Genomic DNA, 22,973 nt, shown 5'->3' with positions numbered 1-22,973 from the left:
GGAGATATTGAAGGTCCTGTGTACTTTCTGCTAAGTGGGGTCCCTTCGGCGATGTGTTTAATTCATGTGAGTCCCGTTCTCATGGGTCTAGAAGTCAAATTGCAGTGAGAAGTCCTGTTTGCTCTTTGCAGACCTTTTTAGAAATTCCAAGACGGGAACGCTGTTTATTTTTCCCACATCTGTTTTGTTCTCATTCTCTGAGACTCTGTTTGCTGGATGCTCCCACTCTCTCGCTCTCTGGGCCCAACTGCTTAAATTAGGGCACTGTTGCAAAATGTCGAAATAAGTGTAGCTGGATCTCTTTTATTAAAAGGAAAAAAAAAATCAGAGCACTCATTGTTTTTCTTGCGTTTTATTTAAGACTCGCTAGCTTGGTCCACAACAGAACAAAATGCAGAGCCAAATGGAAACGATAGCTTTTAATCAACATGGAAAAAATATTTGTTTATTTGCTGTGCTTTTAAACCACACAGGATGTGTTTTGACAGAACGTTTAATTCCTGATAGGAAGTATCTCATAACACATTAAAATAGGAAATGGTTTCTGCTGCTTGTTGGGCTGCCTTCAAATGTAAACCTCCCGCCCTCTTGCAGTTCTCATGCCTACAAAATTGTCTCACAAACCTCATATGTGTGTGACTTGTTTTAAGGACTTTTTTCAGAGAGTCCTCGACTTAATGACCACTACCTCAAGAGTACAGGTATCCTCGACTTACGACCACAACTGAGGCTACATTTTCTGTGTCTAAGTGAGATAATTGTTCAGTGAGTTTTGCCCCATTTTGCAACCTTCCTTGCCACAATTGCTAAGTGAATCACAGCAGTTGATTAGTGAGTAACCCGGTTGTTAAGTGAATCTGGTTTCCCTATTGACTTTGCTTGTCCGAAGGTCGCAAAAGGGGATCGTGTGACCCAGGGACGCTGTGGCCGTCGTAAGTGTGAGTCAGTTGCCAAGCATCTGAACTTTAATCATGTGACCGCAGGGATGGTGCGACAGTTGTAAGTGTGAAAATTGGTCATAAGTCCCCTTTTTCAGTGCTTTTGTAACTTCAAAGGGTCACAAGATGAACTGTTGTAAGTTAAGGGGCTACCTGTAGTTTCAATTACCTTCCTGTAAACTTATGGAATTACTTTTTGAAACAATACAACACGCCGTTTGAAGTACTGAGTGGCAGTTTTTGAAATGGTTACCTTTCAGTTCTTACATGGCCTGCGGCAAATATTAAGTGTTTATTCATATATTTACTTACTTATGCGTTTCTACATGATAGTGAGTAGAACATCACCGCCCATCAAAAAGGCTTCAGCTCAGTGGTGAAATCCATTTTTTTTACTACCAGTTCTGGGGGCGTGGCTTAGTGGGCGTGGTGTGGCTTGGTGGGCGTGGCAGGGGAAGGATACTGCAAAATCCCCATTCCCTCCCCACTCCTGGGGGAAGGATATTGCAAAATTTCCGTTCCCATCCCACTCTGAGGCCAGCCAGAGGTGGCATTTGCCGGTTCTCTGAACTGCTCAAAATTTCCACTACCGGTTCTTCAGAACCTGTCAGAACCTGCTGGATTTCACCCCTGCTTCAGCTGTGGGTTGACCATGCCAGCCTGGTTTCATTCATATAGGAAACCATACAAGCTTTTGGCTCTGAATTTCTTATCCCATTGGCCAATTGGGATTAAGACACAAGGAATTTGTCTCCGGTACATAAGCTCTCAGTGTACACGCAGAACAGTGAAGTAACAATAATCATAACAAAGGATACTAATCATAATAATGATATCAATAGAGAAGGTGTAGTGGAAGAGATGAGAAGGATACAAGTCTTATTGCCATACTACATTGGTAATATGCTTAGATATAAGATGGAACTATGGAAAGTGAGTGTTCCACAGAGTGATGGCAGGAAGGAAAAAACTGTTTGTTGTGTCTACTTGTTTTGGTATGCAATGCCCTGACTTGAAACAGTTTATGTGATATTTTCTCAGCCTTCTTTCTGACCCAAATGGACATTTGTTATATATTTTTATTTTTAAAACATAATTAAAGTATATAGGATGTAAGCAACAAAGACCTGGCAATGGCTAAGAAGAGCAAAGAAAGTTGAAGAAAGAGACCAAGGTGCAAATTACGGCCTCACAAGGCCAAACTTTAGCAACAAATGCATGCAAAGCAAGAGTTAGGAAGAGAACAACAGACAGCCAACGCCAGCTCTTTAAGCCGCCCTGAGTCTTCGGAGAAGGGCGGGATATAAATGTAAACAAAAAAAAAAAAAAAGCAGAACAAGGACGTTAGCAGCAACCTGAATTGTTTATTTGTTTGGTTTTTACTTTGTAGATATATGTGGAAAAGCTTTTTTTAAAAAAATAGATTTGCTGCATTCATTGCTGAAATATCACAATTTAACAATTATCTAGACCTTTTTAATTTTGCAGCAATGTTTTTGCCAACTCTACTTAAGTCGTGCCAAAAAGTACAGGGATTCCTTGTTACAAACGCTGTTTGGCTACAAAACACTGATTAGTTCATATGGTGGATTACTGTTCAAACACCACATCTGTACCTCTTTGGGTACAAGAAACTATTTGTAGGTTTACACCATTAAGTGGTACATTGAATGCCAATAAGTGTTATTTTTTTATTCCGACAAGGATGATGTTAACCATTTTAAACAATTCTTACTCGCTACTGTGAGATTTTTTATAAAAAAAGTTTAGATACAAAGTATTATTCTGATGTGGAAATAGCTTTATACATTACTTCAAGAATAAAGTTAAGATGAATTAAATCCACTTTGCTAGAAAAGATCAGGAACATCATCAAATTTGGTCAGTATAAGAATTAGCATATTGTGGTTATCTAACTATATGGATGAAATTAGACAATTGGTAGAAATAATGAAATTGGTTCAAAGCGGCCTTTCCCGAGCCAGATGGTTTGAGACTACAGTTCTTAAAATTACCAGCTGATTTCCCTATTTGGGGAATTCGTGCTCAACCACATCTGGTGGGATGTCATATCAGAGAAGGATTGTGTACTTTATTTTTATATATTGAAGGAGATCTATAAATTTAGTTCCAGTCTATAATTTTTTCACTTAGCATTTGTTCAAGAGTTTGCATGGGTATTTGTCAATATCTCATGTTCCACGGTGGATAATGCTTTTTTTGGGGAAAAATTAGGCTGTGTTTACTAAGTTGTCTATTCTGTGATTAATTGCACTGCACTTATGCTAGGTTGAATTCTGACTTGTTTCTCCCAGTGGTGGGTTGCTACTGGTTCGCCCTGGATCAGGTAAACAGGTAGCAGCGGCGGAAGGCTCTGCTCACCTGCCCGGACATCTCTGTGCATGCGCAGAAGTGTTGCACGCGAGCGCACGTGTGCCCACGTGCGAACTGGTAGCGACGGGATTTGAATCCCACTACTTTCTCCGGAAGATACAACAGAGGCTCTGTTGTAAACAGAGGTTAAAAAGTGAGGCTCTTCTGATGCTGCTCTAGGAGCTCTCTTAACCATCCTGAACAACTTTACAAAGAGAATTTGCTGAAGAAAAAAGAAGTTGTAACCGAAGCGCTGGGGAAATCAGGAGATTTAGGCATTTCAAAGGCGTATAAAGATTTATTGCAGGCTTAAGCTCTCTGCAAGAATCTGGCCAACTAACCCGCAAGGGAAATGAGTGGGAGATAAGAAAGGCATTCAGGGTAGGCTGGACTTCGATCTATTGTGGAAGCGAAGGGATTCGTGACTTATGATGCCTTTGACTCTTTCCTTGGGCTCAGCCTGCTCATTTCCTAAATATACTCAGCTAAAGGGATAATGAATCAAGCAGTTTAGAACCAATTGTGTAGTTTGAGTGCAGAGAAGATCATAGTTACTGAATATGATGTAGGATTGGCTATTTTCAGCTTTGTAGTATCTTGTGTTTGAACTTTTTTTTAGAGAAGAAAGGAACCATGGCAGTTGTTATTTTTGCTGTGAACTATGTAACAACTTTCAAAATTTTCATATAGGACATTGTGAATAATTGCTACCAACAAGTAACCACAGGGTTTTCTGCTAGTTTGCACCCTTACTCTAAAGTTTATTGATAAAGGGGCATTCGTTTGCTGATGCTCAAAATGCTTTGTGATCCATAATTGATGCAATATATCGTGTTCCAGAATGGCTGGCCTATTTATGTTCTAACTTGATTATTCATAAAAGATCTCCTCCATCAACTCCTTAGACTAAGATTTGTGTTTATCCTTTCTTCATGCATGTAGGTCCTCTTGCTTGGAAGAACACAGTTTAATCAGAATTGGTATCTCAGGGAATATCAAACGGGTACCTCAGGAAATTAGCCTCAACAGATTAATTTCCTGGGTAGCTGGGCACAGAGGGGAATCAAAGGGCTGCCTTGGCAGGATAACGTTGCCTTATGAGGGATTCCTTATGGCAAATTTCAAAGTCAAAATTAATGGTTTTGGACAGGCAACTGGAGTTTGCGCATCTCCTTCCCTTACATAAATAGGTGATTATTGTACAAGTTGTGGGCTGAACTAGTTCCTTGTTTGAATACAGGTAGTCCTCGACTTACAACAGTTCATTTAGTGACCATTCAAAGTTACAACGGCACTGAAAAAAGAGAATTATGACCATTTTTCACAGTTACATGATCACCTGATCAAAATTGAGCCGCTTAGCAATTGACTCGTACTTACGACAGTTGCTGTGTCCCGGGGTCGTGTGATCCCCTTTTGCAACCTTCTGACAAGCACAGTCCATGGGGAAGCTGGGTTCACTTAACAACCATGTAAGTAATTTAACAACTGCTGTTGTTCACTTAAGAACTGTGGCAAAAAAGGTCGGAAAATGGGGCAAAACTCACTTAACAACTGTCTCGCTTTATTTAGGCTCAGTTGTGGTCGTAAGTCGAGGATACCTGCACTCTTGAGGTGGTGGCTTCCTTACTACTCTGTTTCCATTGGGAAGGACTCTTGTCTGTCTTCTCTCAAATAGGCGTCTCTCCGTTTCCTGCCTGTCATAATGTCGGGGATTTGACTCGTGTTTTGCCACTGGAAATCTCTCAGTGCCTTGCTTTGATTTGCTGCCGCTCCTGTCACTTCAGTTGGCAGTCCTCTCTGAAGGAACACGAATTGTGACAGTTCTCTTCAAGTCCAATCACTTCTTTACACTCCGTGTGTAAAAGGCTCCCTGCTCCCTGCTTAAGGTGCCAGGCATTACTGGTTGACATGGAAGAGAACAAAAGAGTTGGAATTTGACGCATTTATGTGCCTGTTGCATTCACCCGTATAAATAAAATATGAAATTAGGCTTGTTCCTGTGACTTACCTTTCTTAGTGTGACCCCTGTCATTAAAGCTCCCTCTTCAGGCCATGGGCACTTCGGACAGTGTTTCTCAATTGTGGCAACTTGAGGATGTGTGGACTTCAATTCCCAGAATTCCCCAGCCATTCCCCAGAATTCTGGGAGTTGAAGTCCACACATCTTCAAGTTGCCACAATTGAGAAACACTGTGCTAAGATGACCATTTGGAATACTGCGTCCAGTTTTGGTAGCCACAATGTAAAAAAAAGATTTTGAGACTCTGGAAAGAGCTCAGAGAAGACCCACAAAGATGATTAGGGGACTGGAGGCTAAAACATATGAAGAACGGTTGCAGAAATTGGGGATGTCTAGAAGGACTAGGGGAGACATGATAGCAGTGTTCCAATATCTCAAGGGCTGCCACAAAGAAGAAGGAGTCAAGCTATTCTCCAAAGCACCTGAGGGTAGAACAAGAAGCAATGGGTGGAAACTAATCAAGGAGAGAAGCAACTTAGAACTAAGGAGAAATTTCCTGACAGTTAGAACAATTAATCAATGGAACAACTTGCCTCCAGAAGTTGTAAATGCTCCAACACTGGAAGTTTTTAAGATGCTGTTGGATAACCATTTGTCTGAAGTGATGATTTCTGCCTAAGCAGGGGGTTGGTCTAGGAGACCTCCATGGTCCCTTCCAACTCTGTTATTCTCTTAGTTTTGACATCTCTTGGTAGAGTCTTAATAAGAAAGACTCTACTCTTGGAAGAGTCTCAAAGAAAGAATTATTTGAGTGGTAACACTGTCATTTCTTTTCTTTTTCATAAAGGAGGCTAAATAGAAATAATCTTCAACTTCTCTCTGAGTTGCTGTTTCTCGGGACCCCCAAACTCTACAGACTGTAAGTAGTTTATTTTTTTGTCAGTTTTGGAAGCATTTGATATATTCCTTTACATTTTTTGCCTTATGAATTAAATTTTGTTTAATAATAATAAAAAAACCCTGTCCCACTCAGAACTCCATGGTGGCTCTTTTCCGTTCCTAATAATGTGTATGTCTGCTCCAATTATTATAGATGAATAATATCTATTTTGAATCTGACTTAGAGAAAATCTGGTGTTTTCTCATTTACGTATCTTTTCTTTTATGTACTCAGAGAATGTATGCACCAAGACAAATTCCTTGTGTGTCCAATCACACTTGGCCAATAAAAAATTCTATTCTATTCTATTCTATTCTATTCTATTCTATTCTATTCTATTCTATTCTATTCTATTCTATTCTATTCTATTCTATTCTACTCTACTCTACTCTACTCTACTCTACTCTACTCTACTCTACTCTATTTCTATTTCTATTTCTATTTCTATTTCTATTTCTATTCTACTGCTTTTTAATGGAAGTGGAATACATTCTGGAATGAGAATCTGTCAGAATGTCTTCTTTTTATATGGAATAGTTTAAAGAAAACATTATTGATGTTTTGGTTTGAAGAATGGTTAGTATTTTAATCCAGGGCTCTCCACCCTTGGCAACTTTAAGCCCGGTGGACTTCAATTCCCAGAATTCCCCAGTCAGCTGACTGGGGAGTTCTGGGATTTGAAGTCCACCGGGCTTAAAGTTGCCAAGGGTGGAGAGCCCTGTTCTAGTCCATGTATTTTTCTTGACTTTGGGGATTGTATATTCTATACAGGTAGTCCATGACTTGTAACAATTCATTTAGCGACCATTCAAAATTACAACAACACTGAAAAAAGTGACTTATGACCGTTTGTCACATTTACGACCACTGCACCTTCTGTGCTTAAAATTCAGCTGTCTCATACTTGCGACGGTTGCAGTGTCCCGTGGTCACGTGATCCCCTTTTGTGACCTTCTGACAAGCAAAGTCAAGGGGGAAGCCAGATTCACTTAACAACCGTCTTACTAACTTAATAACTGCAACGATTCACTTAACAACTTAGTAAGAAAGGTTGTAAAACGTGGCAAAATTCACTTAACAAATATCTCACTTAGCAAGAGAAATAGTGGCTCCATTGTGGTCATAAGTCCACATGTATGCACTATATATCTCAACAAAATGTTGGAATAATGAGATGCATGAGTTCCATAGAAGAGAGACGAAGGCAAGTATCTGAAGTGCCTTATCTGCTCGTGTCAGAAACTCTTGACGCGTTTAGTGGTATTTGTCTTACGTCATTGCACGGGTATCCTTTTGGGCACCCCCAGGGTTTGCTCTGGTCAACGGTTGCAATCTTGTCAGTTGCGAAGTGGGCACCTCACGTTTCCTTCCTGTTTCCCAGGGCCACCGGTTCTTTGCCATTAGGTCAAACTAATTCCTTCTGGCAGTGCATTAGTTCATCTTTGAAACTGAGAAATGCATCTGAAGAACTTTTTGTGGTGGTTGTTTGATGTTCAGAGGAGAGAACACAAGAAGAGACAAAAATCGCACAGAATTTATGTATAAATGTGGGTCGAATAAACACACATGCATGAGCCAAAACCTCTTTCAATCCTCACACAGAATAAAACATAAACTTTATTGATATACCTACCAAACTTTCCCTGAGCAAGCAAGGTAGATAAATTTAATAAAAAGTTGTGTTGAAACAGGCATCTGTTATCAAAATGGAGGGTATCTGATATTTAAACATTTTGACACATTTGTGACACATTTTGACAACATATGACACATTTTGATTGCATCCATGTATTTTCAAGGAACACTAAACAAATGTGGTGGATTACTCACTTTAGTGTTATATAGCTGCATACTGCAATATGGGCAACAATTACTGGTAGAGTCAATGTTTTCATTTTTCCTCTATTAAACATAATGTTTCATTGTTTGCTGTATTCTTAGAATCTTATAATTATTTTGTTGGAAATATTGAAAATGCATGTCAGGGCTTGCTTCCTCTTTAAGCTGTCAATTGTGATTAGCAGAAAGTAAATTCAAACATGGCACTTATTATTAGTCTGTTATTATTATATACTGTGCTGTTGATTGTATTTTGAGTTTCTTAAGTCACTTTGCCTAGAAATAGCATTAAAAATTCTGAAATGAATACAGTGAAATTGAAGTAGTAAAGATGATTCCTTAAAACGGTGTTCGTTTTTAAAATCTGGTATCCGACATTTAGCATTTTAAATCTGTAGGTTTCTACAAAGTATTTTTATTTTTTATTTCTTGCTATAAGATACATTGTGTTAATGTTATTGTTTTTCTTTCTAAATGAATTAAAGCTTTTTTAAAAACTACTTTGTTCTAACTGCTTTGGGACTTGGTAACAAAAGTTGACATTTGAGTAGATCTAGGATTGATGGATGTAAAAGTCAAAACAAATTTTATTTGATGTACATATTCATAAATTCTCTCATCTACAGTGTAAAGTTTCTACTTGTACAATTTCTACTTGTACAGAATTCCACAAAAGGATTGATGTAATTATAAAGTTTATGAAATTAATGATTTTTATGAAAGAGAGAAAGTTTCATTTATAATATGTAGTTGTAAAATAAGTAGAATTTTAAGGAAATATTTTAGTAGTATCGTATAATTTTAAATAGCCAAAAACTATCGTAGCTTTAGTGTTATAGTTTCATGAATATAGCAGCATCTCCAATGTGAAATTAGTATGTGTAGGAAATTATAAGATAATTATTCTTTAAGCCTAAGGCTTACTGTAAACCAATCTACTAGGGTAAATGTCTTTAAGCCTTGTATTAGCACAACTTAAAAAATATAATAATTTACCTGTATTCCTAGAGACGTGTTTTTCTCAGATGATTTGAGAATGTTTATATTTTAGATCACATTCAGTTGTTTACATGGCAGTAATTGTATTCAGTTAATCAGCATTTCTCTGCTATTTTGTGTACAATAAACCCTTGGAAGTTATTAAAGCTTGTCAAGAGTAATTATCTGACATTTACAATTATGAAATGACTTGCTAGCGAAAGGGGCTCTTATGTTTGTTGTTTAATGGAAACAAAGAGGAATATTAGACACAATTAGATGCTGCCAGAAGCCCTGTATATGTTCCTTTGCTCTCTTCTCCAGTTTTTATTTGGCTGACTTAAGATCAAACTATGAGCTCAGGTCAAAATGTTTCTCTAGTACAATCAGAACCTGTTTTGGGCTAGGGGACCAATTTAAATAGCATTATTATTTATCCACCCTATTAACAGAACCCGGTAAAATAGTATCAATTCCACTTATATAATGTTATAGAGCAGAAACATAAAACTACAGGCAGTCGGTGGTTAACAAAAAGTTGTCTATTCAATGTTTTCAGATTTTAGCCTCCCCAAATATTCTCACTGGAGGGTGCCGTTGCATTTTATTTAAAGACTTCATAGTTAAGAAGATTTCCTCTAGAAATACTTCTCGTGAGATGCTAAAATTTACAATGCAGCTTAACGGCCAACCCTGCTACCCAGAGTGTTGGGAATGTTTAAATGACTATTGTGCACGGAGGTTGAACTGTGTGAACGCCGAATACTTTACACGGTGCCTATTTGAAGAGGGTTGAAGTTGTGCATAATGATTTCTGTGTTCTTCCCTCTTGTTCAACAAGTATTTTGCTGGGATAGCCTGTGTTATCTCTGGCGACACACAGCAGACCCATCAGCAAAGAACTTTTAATTCAGGAAACCATTAGAGTCTCATGAGTGCTTATCTGAGGCAAATAAGTTTGGATTGCTTAATTTGACTGGTTAGACCACAGTCCATCAATTACCTTTTGCTGCAGGAAAGAGATTTGGCCAGTAAAATGCACATTTAAAAAAACCAAAACCTGTAGATTCTGCACTCCTAAATACAGGAACCACAAAATAGATAGTTGAATAGTTTATTTAAGAGTTAACTGGTTTCTTTTCACATGACTTTACTTTTTAATCACTCTAAAAATATTAGCAGGGAAAGATTTGCAGCTTAATTGGGCTTTTAGTAGAGCTTGGATGGGTCTCTGCTGAAGCCTGTCTAAGGCTCTGCCAGTTAAATACTGCCTCCAGCAATTTATTGTGTGAGTTGCCGCAAAACAGCACAAATGGTTACAAAGCAGCAAATAATATTCAGCCTGGGTCTTTTTGGGCTCTTGCCCCAATATCTAGCTATGCTGGGTTTAGACCAAGACTGAAGTTTGGAGAAGTAGATAATTTTTTACCTTGATGGGTGACATTGTGCTTTAAGGCCTCATATCTTTCTACGGCAGGTTCATGGATCCATCTTTCAATATGCCTAAATACTCCAGTTGTATACTTGTGCTCTGACACTACTACGCTTAAACACTCTGGCAGGAAGACTCAATAATAGCCCCAAACCAGAACATACATGAATATGTATATATTCAGACATTGGAGTTGGGTTGGTGAAACAAACAGAATGTTAAAAAGTTATGATATTTACGTAGTTACTTACCCAGCACATCTAAATTATAGTAAAGTAGCCAAAATACCTTTACAATCCCCAAGGCGTGTCACAACTTTTGAGCACCCCTAATGTTTGCAAATTGAAAGTTGAAAAATTCGACACGCCTTAGCTCTGGGATATGCACTGCATTCTTGATATATGCTTTATGGATCACCCTTAGAAGGTGGAGTTAACTGCCCCAACCAACAACTGTGTATTTCCCACTGAAGGATGGAGTCTGTGAAATTTCTCCGAAAGTAGCTAGTTTGTGCCCTGTCCTCAGGGGGGCTCAGAAACCATGAAACACAACCCAGGTACCCTTAACTCTTGCTGCGAATAGGGTTTTTATTCTGGGTATTTTGCATTTTAATACTGCTTTCTTTTCCCTTTTTGGATCTACAAGTGTAAATTCTTTGCCTATTTATTTGTCATCAGGCTTCTACACGCAATTGCCCTCTGGCACCGATAGCCCCTCAGCACAAAAGTACGTGGAAAACTCTTGCAAAATTCCTCCCGAGTTAATTTCTGCCAGCTGTGATTAAAGTGGCCGATACTTGAAGTGCCAGACACCATCGCTGGCTGCTTTATTTTACTCTTGGCCTCTTTGGCCCTTACCACAATAAATCCGACAACGGTTACGCAGCAATTGCAGGTTACAGTTGCCACGGTTACCGTTGTCCAGTCGTATCGACATTATTACTCATCTAGTGAGTTACCATGATAGCTACCGCTGATTCTTCTTCCTGGGAACGCAAAGGATACTCAAAGTAGAAGGAGCCGTGGAAGTGGTTTTTTAAATGAACAGTTCTGCTTCTTGCATGTTAATACTTGTTTAGATCCCCCATCCTAGATTATCTTATTTTTATTTTAACATGAAATGGGCTTGATTGGAGGGAAAAATGAAAATGTCTGCCTGCAGAGAGGTCATGGCTTAGCCCTACAAAATGCGTGTTCTGCAAAACAACAACAGCAGCAGCGAAGCAGTTCTTTTTCGCCTTTGTTGGTTTGCTATTTTTCTGCCGTCATGCAACTCCCAATAATAATTCCAACAACATCATTAATTGCTTTTAGGCTGCTTTAAGACCAAACGCTATTAAATTTTAAGAGGTGTGAAAAGAAAAAATGCTCATTTGTTCAGTTGACTATTATTTTCACCTTCCAGCATTCTTCCTCTTTTCCAATGCACTAATTTGACAGTGACTTGTAATTTTCCAAAACCGTTTTTTTAGGAAAAGAAAGACTGCACATTTATTAGCAACATCTAAATTAGAAGTCTTTTCCTGGGTAGTCTACGACCTTTATATGCAAATATGTTTTTCCACCTGGTGTGTGAACAAGATGCGCAAAGTATATTGTTTTGCTTCTTTTTGATTTTAAAAGACTTGTTAGTTTTCTAATGCAACTAGTTGGTTGTTATGTAATGCAACTAAAACAGAAAGTTCTTCACCAATTCAGCAGAAAAGATTAGTAGGAATGGCAAGGATATTAGGATTTACCTAAGGGCAACATTTTAGGTCTTGTTAGTGAAATGGCAGTGGAGAATTTTGATGCTTTTTGTATCTGGACTAGGGCAGGCTGGTAATATCAGGAAGAGGATGCTGAATTAGAAGAATGTATGATTTAGCCATTATCTTCAATGTTGAATGTTTTTCATAGTATTATGGCATGAATTTTTAAGTTCTCTCTCCAAAGTTCTCTGTCTAGATTTTTTTTTTTGTCCTAGGGATGTTCTTCATTTACCCTCTTGAAATATTACTTCTCTCCACATCCCATTTTCACATGGTTTGATGTCTTAAAATTAACAGTACAGCTTTGCTTGTTTGTGGGTTAAGGTATTCTTTAAAGTGTTTAATCTGTAATATGGTATTATTTTGCGCTAACATCTGCCTGCAGGGTAGGTCATGGCATTTTTGTAAAGCATAAGGTAACACTTTATAACACTTGAGATGATACAAAAGTTAGAAACCCCATCATAACCACTTATTTTTTTGGCTTGTGATATCTTTGGTTTCTTATTATACAACACATGGTATTTATTAGAGGTGGATTTCAGCATAATAATATGCAATTGTCTCAACTCTACAGCTGTCTTTAATGTTTTAACTTGGCTGTATTATGTTTTTTATTTTTTTTTTAAAAAATAGTTTTTAAACTTTAGAAATATACTTCTATACTCATTAATCCTGTTTAATACTAATAAGCATATATGTTTCAGAGGCATTTTAGTAGCAACAGACATTAAACTTTCTTATACAATTTGCTAGGTTCTCAAATCAACTTGTCATTTTAATTACTATTTTAATTTTACTTTTATTTACTAAAATAGTAAACAGCGATGTTTTATAAGTAGTTTTTTCAACAGGTGAATTTGTGAACTTTAATTTGTGACAGAATGATAGACAGAATGACAGAATAACAAAGTTGGAAGGGTCCTTTGAGATCTTCTAGTCCAACCCTCTGCTCAGGCAGGAAACCCAATACCATTTCAGTCAAGTGGCTGTCCAGTCTCTTCTTAAAAACCTCCAGTGATTAAGCACCCTCAACTTCTGAAGGTTGATTGTTCTCAGGAGATTCCTTCTTAGTTCTAGGTTGCTACTTTCTTGATTAGTTTCCATCCGTTGTTTCTTGTCTTGCCTTCTGGTCCTTTGGTGGCCCCCCTCTTTTTGGGGGCAGCCCCTTAGTTTCCTGTGGTAGGTAAATGGTGGACTACACAGGATTTGTGACGTTTGGCTATCATTGCTGGTTGAAGCAATATCTAGAGGGTGACGGATTTCCAAATACCAGTGTATGCATTGTGTTTGCTTACGAAGTCCAGGACTCTTGTGACTTGCGATGTTCAGCAAACTGCATGGATTTAAGATGAATCTCTCTGAAAGGAACATTCAGACACTTCCTCTTATTCATTTTGTAGATCGACAACCAAGTTTTCATCAAATATTTTGTACCTCAGGATGCTATTTATGTATTCCAATGCATTAATTTTAAAGATAAGATAAGATAAGATAAGATAAGATAAGATAAGATAAGATAATCTTTATTGTTATTTTTTATTGTGAGCACACTGGCACATAATAAAAATGAAATTCTGTTGCCTGCCCATACACATTGGAAACAGGAAACTTGAGAGTTCACAAGGTTGATATTATTTTATTTCATTAGTATACAGTAATCTCTTGATTTAGACCAGGAGTGTCAAACTCACGGCCCGTGGGCCAGATCCGGCCCAGAGGGTACTTAGATCTGGCCTGCGAGGCCACCCTAAAACAGCGAAAGACCGACCCACAGTTCTTCTGCCAACGAAAACAGGCTCTCAAGCTCCTTTTTCGGCTGCCAAGGCCTCCTGAAACCTTCTGCCAGTGAAAATGGAGCCCGGGGTGGGGAGCGTTTTCACTGGCAGAGCACTCGGGCCACCACTGGCGCCCCCGACACGAGTGATGTTGAGCTGGCCACGCCCACCCTGGCCATGCTGCCCCCCCCGCCTCCCCCAAGGTCAAACACAATGAAATTGGATTTAATGGACTTTGGAAGCAACAGGCAAAATCTGTTTGCCACCTTCTGCAGATCTAGAATAACTCTTGTCATTTAACAGAGTCTGTTAGAGATTCTCCCATTAAACAATTAAAACAAGGATTTGCTTGCATTTCAATCTTCCTAAAAGGAAATGTTTTCTAGAATAATGAATAATGTTTAGATTTAGTCATAACCAACACTTGTTGAAATTAATGACTTACTTAGATATGGTGACTACTTATCATCAATTGTCTGATTCCAGTGGTGATCGTTTTGATTAATTTATCATGAATGTTAACTACAAAAACAATACTTACAGTTTTGAAATGCAACATTCGAACAATATAGCAAAAATGGATATTCATTAAACCTTGAAGTACTTATAGGAGCCATGTTAGCACAGTGGTTATCATGCAGTATTGCTGGCTAATTCTGCCGACTGCCACCAGTTCGATCCTGACCAGCTCAAGGTTTACTCATCCTTCTCTCCCACTGAGGTTGCTAAAATGAGGACCCAGATTGTTGAGGGCAAGATGCTAACTCTGTAAACAGCTTAGAGCTATGAAGCACTGTGAAGCGGTATATAAGTCTAAGTGCTACTGCTAGTGTTATGTAGAAGGCAAATTCAATTAATGTTTCTTCTGCTTATGGTCCATGTCTCTCAAAGTGAATAGTGCGGAAAACTGTTTTATTCATTTGAAAAGGAGTATTATTTTTAGTCCAGTAAGGATCAAATCCTTGAATTATGTGAGAAGACTAAATCTACATCATTCTTCTGTTTGAGTGATCTCTAATACGGATGAGTTTAATTTGCTTGAAACAATTATTTAAACATCTCCAATTATGCTGGGCTATGTCTAGAGGGAAGAAAGCTTTGGGATAAAAGGCATGTAGGATCGAGGGAGATAAAAGTTTCAAAAGACAAATTTGACCACCTACCAACCTGTGAAAAATTAGGGCATATTTTGAAGGGCAAAAAAGGACCATAAATAACAGCATTTAATCGATAGAACAGAAATAAAGTAACTCCTAGTTTGTACTCCGTATTTACACATACCAATGTCATTTTGTTCTGTTCTGTTCTGTTCAGTTTTGTTTTTGCTTAAAAGAGAAGGAAATGAAATTGGAATAATGCAGATGGGTGTCCCACAGCAAGCTGCAATGGATGGCCGTGAGAGATTAAAGCTTGCAGTAGCTGAATAGCTGAGAAAAGTCTCAAAAGGAAAGTTGATTGCTTCCCCTCCAACTGTTCACATTGATTGAAAAACCCCTAATTTAGACCTCTGTTTGTTCTGTGCCTTAAACTATCAGAACCGGAGGGAACTCTGAAAGAACCCAGGGATAAGAAGTCATTGCTGGCCAACTATTGTTCTTAATCCTCACAAAATGCTGAAGAAATTAAATTTATTCTTTATTGCTGCAAAGTGTTACCTAGGTCACTGGCGATGGGAAAATTGAACTGGAAGTTGAGTGCACCAATCTTTGTTTTGTGTCGAGATGCTTAACCTTAGACACCACAAGGCATCTTAAGAGTGTTGTGGGAATGAGGCTCAGCATATTAACACCAGGAGTTTTATTCTCTTGGATTTATAATGGGATGTGCTGTCACTAGATGAAAATGTCGTGTTTACATTTCACAATTAAATGATCATTTAATTAACACCTAAGGGTTGGGTTGTTTTTTCTTTCTTCCGCAGACTTGGGACCTCTAAATTCTTCTAAATTCTTTTCAGCTTTTTTTTTTTTTTTTTTTTGGCTTCTAGGGAGGATTTACTTTTTTCAGTACAAATCGTTTTAAGAAGAATCACTTATAATTTTTGTTAAGCTACCCTTTGAGTTAAGAATTGTGCTTAAAAAAACACAAGTGCCAGCAGGGGAAAAGGGTTTGGGGAAAACTAGATCTAAATTCTTGTACTCTCGCTCTTCACCATCCCAAACAGAATAAAAAAAAATAGGCCCAAATGCAGGTCTACTTTACAGATTCTTTTGAAACTGCCCAAAAGTCAAGACGGGCTTTGTGCATAACGAAGACATCACGGGAAAAAGCACAAAATGATATGATTCATGTTTATGGTAGAACAATTCTGTGGTGTTCTGGAGAATGAAGCTCTTGCTTCAAGGAAACGGGTGTGGATATTTGTTTTTTAAAGAAGGAAAAGGCCTTTAATATTATTTGTTTTGTACAAAATTAAATGTTTTTTTCCAGGCAAAGGATAAGATCCAACTTTTCTTTCTCTAATGATTGTTACTGGATGAATATGCCAGTAAATAAATGGCTAGACGTGAAGCTTGATGGACATTACCTTGTAGATGACCCTCACCCCATTAAAGACCTTGGAGTTTTCATATCAAATGATCTAAGTGCCAAAGTCCACTGCAACTACATCACCAAAAAGGCTTTAAGAGTTGTAAACTTAATCTTGCATAGCTTCTTCTCCAGAAACACTACACTACTAACCAGAGCATACAAAACATTTGCTAGACCAATTCTCGAATACAACTCACCTGTCTGGAACCCACACCTCATTTCGGATGTTAATACAATTGAACGTGTCCAGAAATATTTCACAAGAAGAGTTCTCCACTCCTCTGATCACAACAAAATGCCTTATGCCACCAGACTTGAAATCCTGGGTTTTACCTCCTTATAAAAACTAGCAATTGGGAACATTAATTAAAATACAGGCTATAGTAACTCTGGAGTAAAATAAATAGATTTCCTGGCCAGGAGAAAGGAAATATGTGACTAAATTTTGGCAATGTTGACACTCTCTCAGCTTGTATGCAATTTTGTGTGGAAATGTAATGATTCAATAATGTTGAAAACTTCTGAAAATCCTGAAACTTTTCAGAGTTAATCCCAATTCATGTTTTTATGTTTTTCCAAATACATCGGTCACAGACTTTCCATTTTTGAGTCTTGTCACCCATCAATATTTCCCTTTCCCTTTTTTTTAAATAGGGGAAAGAGCTAAATGCTGTACAGTATATAGCATTTATTTTAGTTTGATGCGATCAGATCACCATCATACCACAATCGTATCTTCATATCATTCCCACACACATTTCTAAAATACCTCTCAAGTTTTCCTTCCCTTTGGTTCCCTTCACGTTTTCATTTTTTGTTATTCCGTTCTCTTATTTAGTCGTCTTTATCCAGTTCCAAATCAATTTTTATTTCTTCCAAAATCGGGCCTCTACTTTTCTCTGCTGCCTTTAATCTTTTCCGTTCCTTCTTCTCTCTGAGTACATTCTTTCTGGCTCCATATGCAAATGATACATGTTATATTTCTTCCATCATCATTTTAGGCTGTGCGCTTTTATATGTATCTTTCCTTCCCAGAGTCTTACACTCTGTCGTTATACTAGCTTTTTTCATTCTTTCCATTAATGTAACTCTATATCTTCTAGCATAGTCCTTGCCTCCTTCCTCCAAGCAGTTTCTGGTTCCTCTTTTGTTACGTCCACTTTCCATTTGTTCTGTTTGGAGCGAAACCTCTACCAAACCTCTATTTTCTCTTCTTGCAGTTCTTGCAGTTCAGTTTTTCCTCCTCCTTTGGTTGTTCGTGTTTTTCTACATCTACTTTTCCTCAAGATTCATTCTTGATCCCCTCTTCGAATTATCCTTATGTCCTTCGTTAATTCTATCAATTTTTCTGGACCTTAAAAAAGTAAGACGGGAAGAAAATTGGCTCGTTTGAGCTGTGGTGCTGGAGCAGGCTCCCCCCGCCCCCCGGTATCCCTTGCACAGCAGAGGGGACTAATGAGACTGTATTGGCGCGCATAACACCAGATGTGTCACTGGAAGGCAAAATTACAAAATCACTTACGTTGGCCATGCCATGCAGGGGAATTCGCGGGAGAAAGCAATTACGTTGGGAAGAGTTAGCGGGAAAAGGAAAGCAGGCCATCAAAGAATATGGCGTGCCTGGACACTCCCAAAGCTAACACCAGCCAGAACATAGAACAACTGTGCAAGATTGGAAGGCATGGAGAGACCTGGCCACAGAATTGCCAAGAGTCAGACATGACTGAAAGAATAACATCCTCATAATCATCAAAGAATTATCCTCTGGTGCTGGAGAAGATTCCTGCGAGTCCCTTGGACTGCAAGGCGAACAAACAAGTCAGTTCTAGAGGAGATCAACACTGACTGCTCTTTAGAAGGCCAGATCCTGAAGATGGAAGTGAAATCCTTTGGCCACCTAATGAGAAAGAAGGACTCACTGGAGAAGAGCCTAATGCTGGGAAAGATTGAGGGCAAAAGAAGAACGGGACGACAGAGAACGAGGTGGCTGGATGGAGTCACTGAAGCAGTAGGCATGAGTTTAAATGGACTCCAGAGGATGGTAGAGGACAGGAAGGCCTGGAGGAATGTTGTCCATGGGGTCGCGATGGGTCAGACACGACTTCGCAACTAACAACAATCATCACCTATCTTTCATCATAAACAATCAAATCATTATATCAGTTCCTTTGTCATGTGTACTGCAGGTTCCAATAGACTTACAATATACTTAAGCCATGTATTTCAAACAAATAGTTTTCTAAGGAGGTGCTCATCATATTCTCATGCAAATACTTCATTCTTAAAATCCCCCACATACGTGTTTATCACTATTTTAGAGCCATGGTGGCACAGTGGTTAGAGTGCAGTATTGCAGGCTAATTCTGCGGACTGCCAGCAGTTCAATTCTCACTGACTCAAGGTTGCCTTCCATCCTTCCAAGGTCAGTAAAGGACCCAGATTGTTGGGGGCAAGAGGCTGACTCTGTAAATCGCTTAGAGGGGTCTCTAAAGCACTGTGAAATGGTATATAAGTCTAATTGCTATTGCTATTTATAAGATCTTCTCAGGCAGCTATTACTAACTTCTGGTTGTCTACCATCAAGGCTTTTTATACGACACTTTCCTTAAGATAGGGAATGGTATAGACCTCATTGTATTTTTGCAACTTGTTGAATTTCCGGCCTATAGCAGGGGCGGTTCCAGTCAGTTTGGGCACATTTTCACCAGTATGATGCCCACAAAATGTGGTTGATCACAGTCTATTATCTACATGGTTATAATTGAACTCTTTTCTTTTGATACTGTTGAATTATAAAATCTCCATCTGCATTTAAGAATGCTTTGTGGTATCAACATGCCTACAGAGATTTTGAAGGTCGGTGCTCTCTTGGATTTGTTCTACAAAAACAAAACCTGATTGATACTGTGGTTGTATATTTTGTTTCCCTAATGGCTCATGTCCCTTCATTGCAGGCGTTGCAACTGGGAACCTGAGCTCTTATTCCTCCGAAGTTCCATTTAGATAGTGGCATACCAACAGCAGGATTTTATTATTATTATTATCACAAATCTTAACACCTATAAGAACACTGAAATTACAGAGGTCCCTGTTCCTCTGAAAAGTACCTATTAGTTTTAATATACTTTATGTTAGCAAGGTAGTGTAAAAAAACTCCAGGGGCATTGTGAAAGATATTTCTGAAATAGAGTTGCTGCGATTGTTCAATTACTGAAGTGAGATTTGAATAAATGAAATGTTAGCCAAGAGAAAAAATTGCTCTCTGTTGTTAGGGCCCTGCATATGCATTATAATGCTGTGTGCTGGGGAGGGAAATCAAGTTGGTGTTCTTTCTGCATCCAATACTAAATCTGTAGACAATTTTTTTTGCCAAATAAACAAAATAAATAAATAATCTAGGCACTTCCTCTGCTACAGCTCACTCTTCTGTTATGTCTTTACTGTTGAATGTCTTTAGAATTCCTGCCCGGTCAGTCCATTTGTCAGGCATTACACAAAGAATAGGGGCTCGGCTCATTTTGTACTTCCGTAATTGGTTCAGATAAAAAGACTTGTGTATGTGAAGGTTGACTTCTGATAATTTCAAGTGACCAAATAACCTAGAGGATAATTTACTGCTTTGTAATCAGATACTGTATTTATGAGTTCTCCCACCCATCATAATGGTTTTGTATTGTCTTTATGTTCACGTCCATATAATAATAAGGATAATATAATTGCGCTTCTCCCTCCTGTTTAATTCAGCCTTATAAAATACAAGCAAGAGCTAATATTTGGGATTACATGATGCCAATAAGGATTGTGGAATTTCACTATTTCTCCACCCTTATTGCATCTGCCAGTAGCCATCCAGCCATCCCTATTTAGGGTGAGAATTGTTGTGTGAGGAGAAGTACTTATGCTAACTGGCAGATGAGGTTCCTCAGATTTTTCCCTCTGACTGGAGAGGTCAAAGTGAGATGCCTGGGGCAGGTCGTTTTGTGAGTTTATCTGTGACTCCTGAGCATTAATGAATTCATTAATCAATGAATTAATAAATAAGTTGAATAAATTCATTCCATTTATTAGATCCGGGTATTTCCTGGATTCTTAAGGCTGGCCATAGTTCCCTTGGGTCTTGAAGGAGACCGTGGTACCCTCCCTTAAGAAGCCATCGCTAGATCAACCCCCTGTTGGATACAACTACCCAACCTTGTCATGTCTCCAGCCTTTCCTTTTTGATGAAGGTGGTTGCAATGTGGTTGGAGTGAGGGAGACAGAAGGAAGAGCCACAAATTGGACCACAGCCATATAAAGGATATTTCAATTCACAGAAGAACAGGAAGGGGCAGAAAAGTACCTTCCCTACTTTTCCAGAGGGTAAAAGGAAAGGGGAGAATATTTTTAGCTTTACACTTGCAGGAGTTTATTTTAAAAATTGATTATCTGTACCCATTACAGTTCAGGTTTCAAATCTGGAGACGGCTTTGGTCATGCTGGTTGATGACATTTGGCAGAATCAAGAAGGTTCTGCTCCTTGATCTCTCAACATCTGTTGATACCATTGATTGCTAAATCCTTTTGGACTGACTAGGTTTTGGGATTGGGAGGCACCAGGCCACGCTGGTTCTACTCCTTCTGCTGTGGTCAGTTTCAGTTGGTATTGATGGGAGGAAGTTCATATCCAAGTCATCCCTCACTTTGTGGAGTGCCTTAGAGTTTGATCTTCTCATCCCTCCTATTTAACACCTGTGTGAAACCATTGAAGAACTCATTGCGTGGCAGTATGCAGATGATGCCCAACTTTAACATCTCAACCCTGGACTGCCAGGTGATGCTGCCAGGCGCTTGATCCAGGGGTGAAATCCAGCGGTTTCCGACAGGTTCTGGAGAACCAGTAGTGGAAATTTTGAGCAGTTCAGAGAACTGTCATATACCACCTCTGGCAGGCCCCAGAGTGGGGAGGGAATGGAGATTTTGCAGTATCCTTCCCCTGCCATGCTTACCAAGTCACGCCCACCAAGCCACACCATACCTACCAAGGCATGCCCGCAGAACTGGTAGTAAAAAGATTTGGATTTCACCACTGGCTTGATCCAATTTCTGGAGGCTGTTCAGCCTGGGGTTAGTGAGTGGGGAGACAGGCTCAGGTTCAGCTTAGCCAGGACAACATGGCTATGGCTCCTGTTTGGGCCTCCAGTTCTTGGAACTTTGTCTTGAAGGGCCATCAGTCACAACTTAACTTATGAGCCTTAAGGGGAAAGTGATCAGGCCTTTTGTAGCTCCATTTTATGAGCCAGTTGACACTTCAAATTGTCAATTACAAGATTGATCACTTACGATGGTCAGTCACACCCAAGTTTTCTTGCAATGGACTGTGATAGGATTCTCTCCATGGGGCTTCCTAAACCTATAGCTGATCCAGAATGCAGCAACAAGGGCAACACCTTGATAATTTGGTCACCACATTACAAAAAAGAGGTTGAGGCTTTGGAAAAAGTGCAGAAAACAATTAGGAAGATTAAAAGTCTAGAGACTAAAACATATGAAGAACGGTTGCAGGAACTGAGTACGGCTAGTCTAGAGAAAAGAAGGACCAGGGGTGACATGATAGCAGTATTTCAGTATTTGAGGGGTTCAACTTATTTTCCAAAATACCAGAAGGCGAGAAAAGAAACAATGCATGGAAACTAATCAAAGAAAGAAGGAATTTTCTGAGAACAATTAACCAGTGGAACAGCTTCCCTTCAAAAATTCTGGGTGCCCCATCACTTAAGGCTTTTAAGAAGAGACTGGACAGCCACTTGTCTCAAATGGTATAGGGCAGTGATGGCTAACCTTTTTGCCATCGTGTGCCAGAAATGGGGGGGGGAGGTTGTGCATGCCCACATTCATAATTCTATGTGTCCTGCCCCCGCGCATGCACACGCGACACTCACCCCCGTTCACCCCGCTCCTGGCACGCGATGGCATGGGAGGCCTGTTTTTTGCTCTCCCCAGCCTCCAGAGCCTTTCTAGGAGTCTGGGGAGGGCAAAAACGGCCTTCCCCATCCCCCGGAGGCCCTCCGGAGGCCAGAAACGGCCCATTTGCCAACTTCTGATGTGGAACCCGAAGTGGGGAAGGCCGTTTTCGCCCTCCCCAGACTCCTAGAAAGGCTCTGGAGCTGGGGAGAGAGAAAAACGGGCCTTCCCCACCACTTCCCGAGGTCCTCCAGAGGCAGGAAACAGCCTGTTTCCCTACTTCTGGTGGGCCCAGAAGGCCCGAAAATCAGCTGCGTGCCCACCGATATAGCTACGCGTGCCATAGGTTTGCCATCATGGGTATAGGGTCTCCTGCTTGAGCAGGGGATTGGATCAAAAGATTTCCGAAGTCCCTCCAGCTCTATTCTGATCAATAATCCCCTATGTCCTTATTGTTCCATAAGTTACATTGGTTCCTGGTTGACTTCCAGGTGCACCTATAATATTCTT

At 39.4% G+C, this 22,973-nt stretch overlaps 1 protein-coding gene across 2 annotated transcripts in view; it reads left to right on the top strand.

The window, feature by feature from the left end:
* Nucleotides 1-22,973, top strand: part of SLIT2 (slit guidance ligand 2) — a 231,620-nt gene that overhangs the window by 23,406 nt on the left and 185,241 nt on the right. For both annotated transcript variants that reach the window (XM_058193772.1, XM_058193773.1), the window contains exon 4: nucleotides 6,122-6,193. In XM_058193772.1, the coding sequence (XP_058049755.1) occupies nucleotides 6,122-6,193 (72 nt within the window). The remainder of the gene's footprint in view (nucleotides 1-6,121; nucleotides 6,194-22,973) is intronic.

Source organism: Ahaetulla prasina, chromosome 8 (genome assembly GCF_028640845.1).
Source record: "Ahaetulla prasina isolate Xishuangbanna chromosome 8, ASM2864084v1, whole genome shotgun sequence".
NCBI classification, from domain to species: domain Eukaryota; kingdom Metazoa; phylum Chordata; class Lepidosauria; order Squamata; family Colubridae; genus Ahaetulla; species Ahaetulla prasina.
The sequence above is the reverse complement of the archived record's forward strand: the minus strand, read 5'-3'. Positions and strand labels throughout refer to the sequence as shown.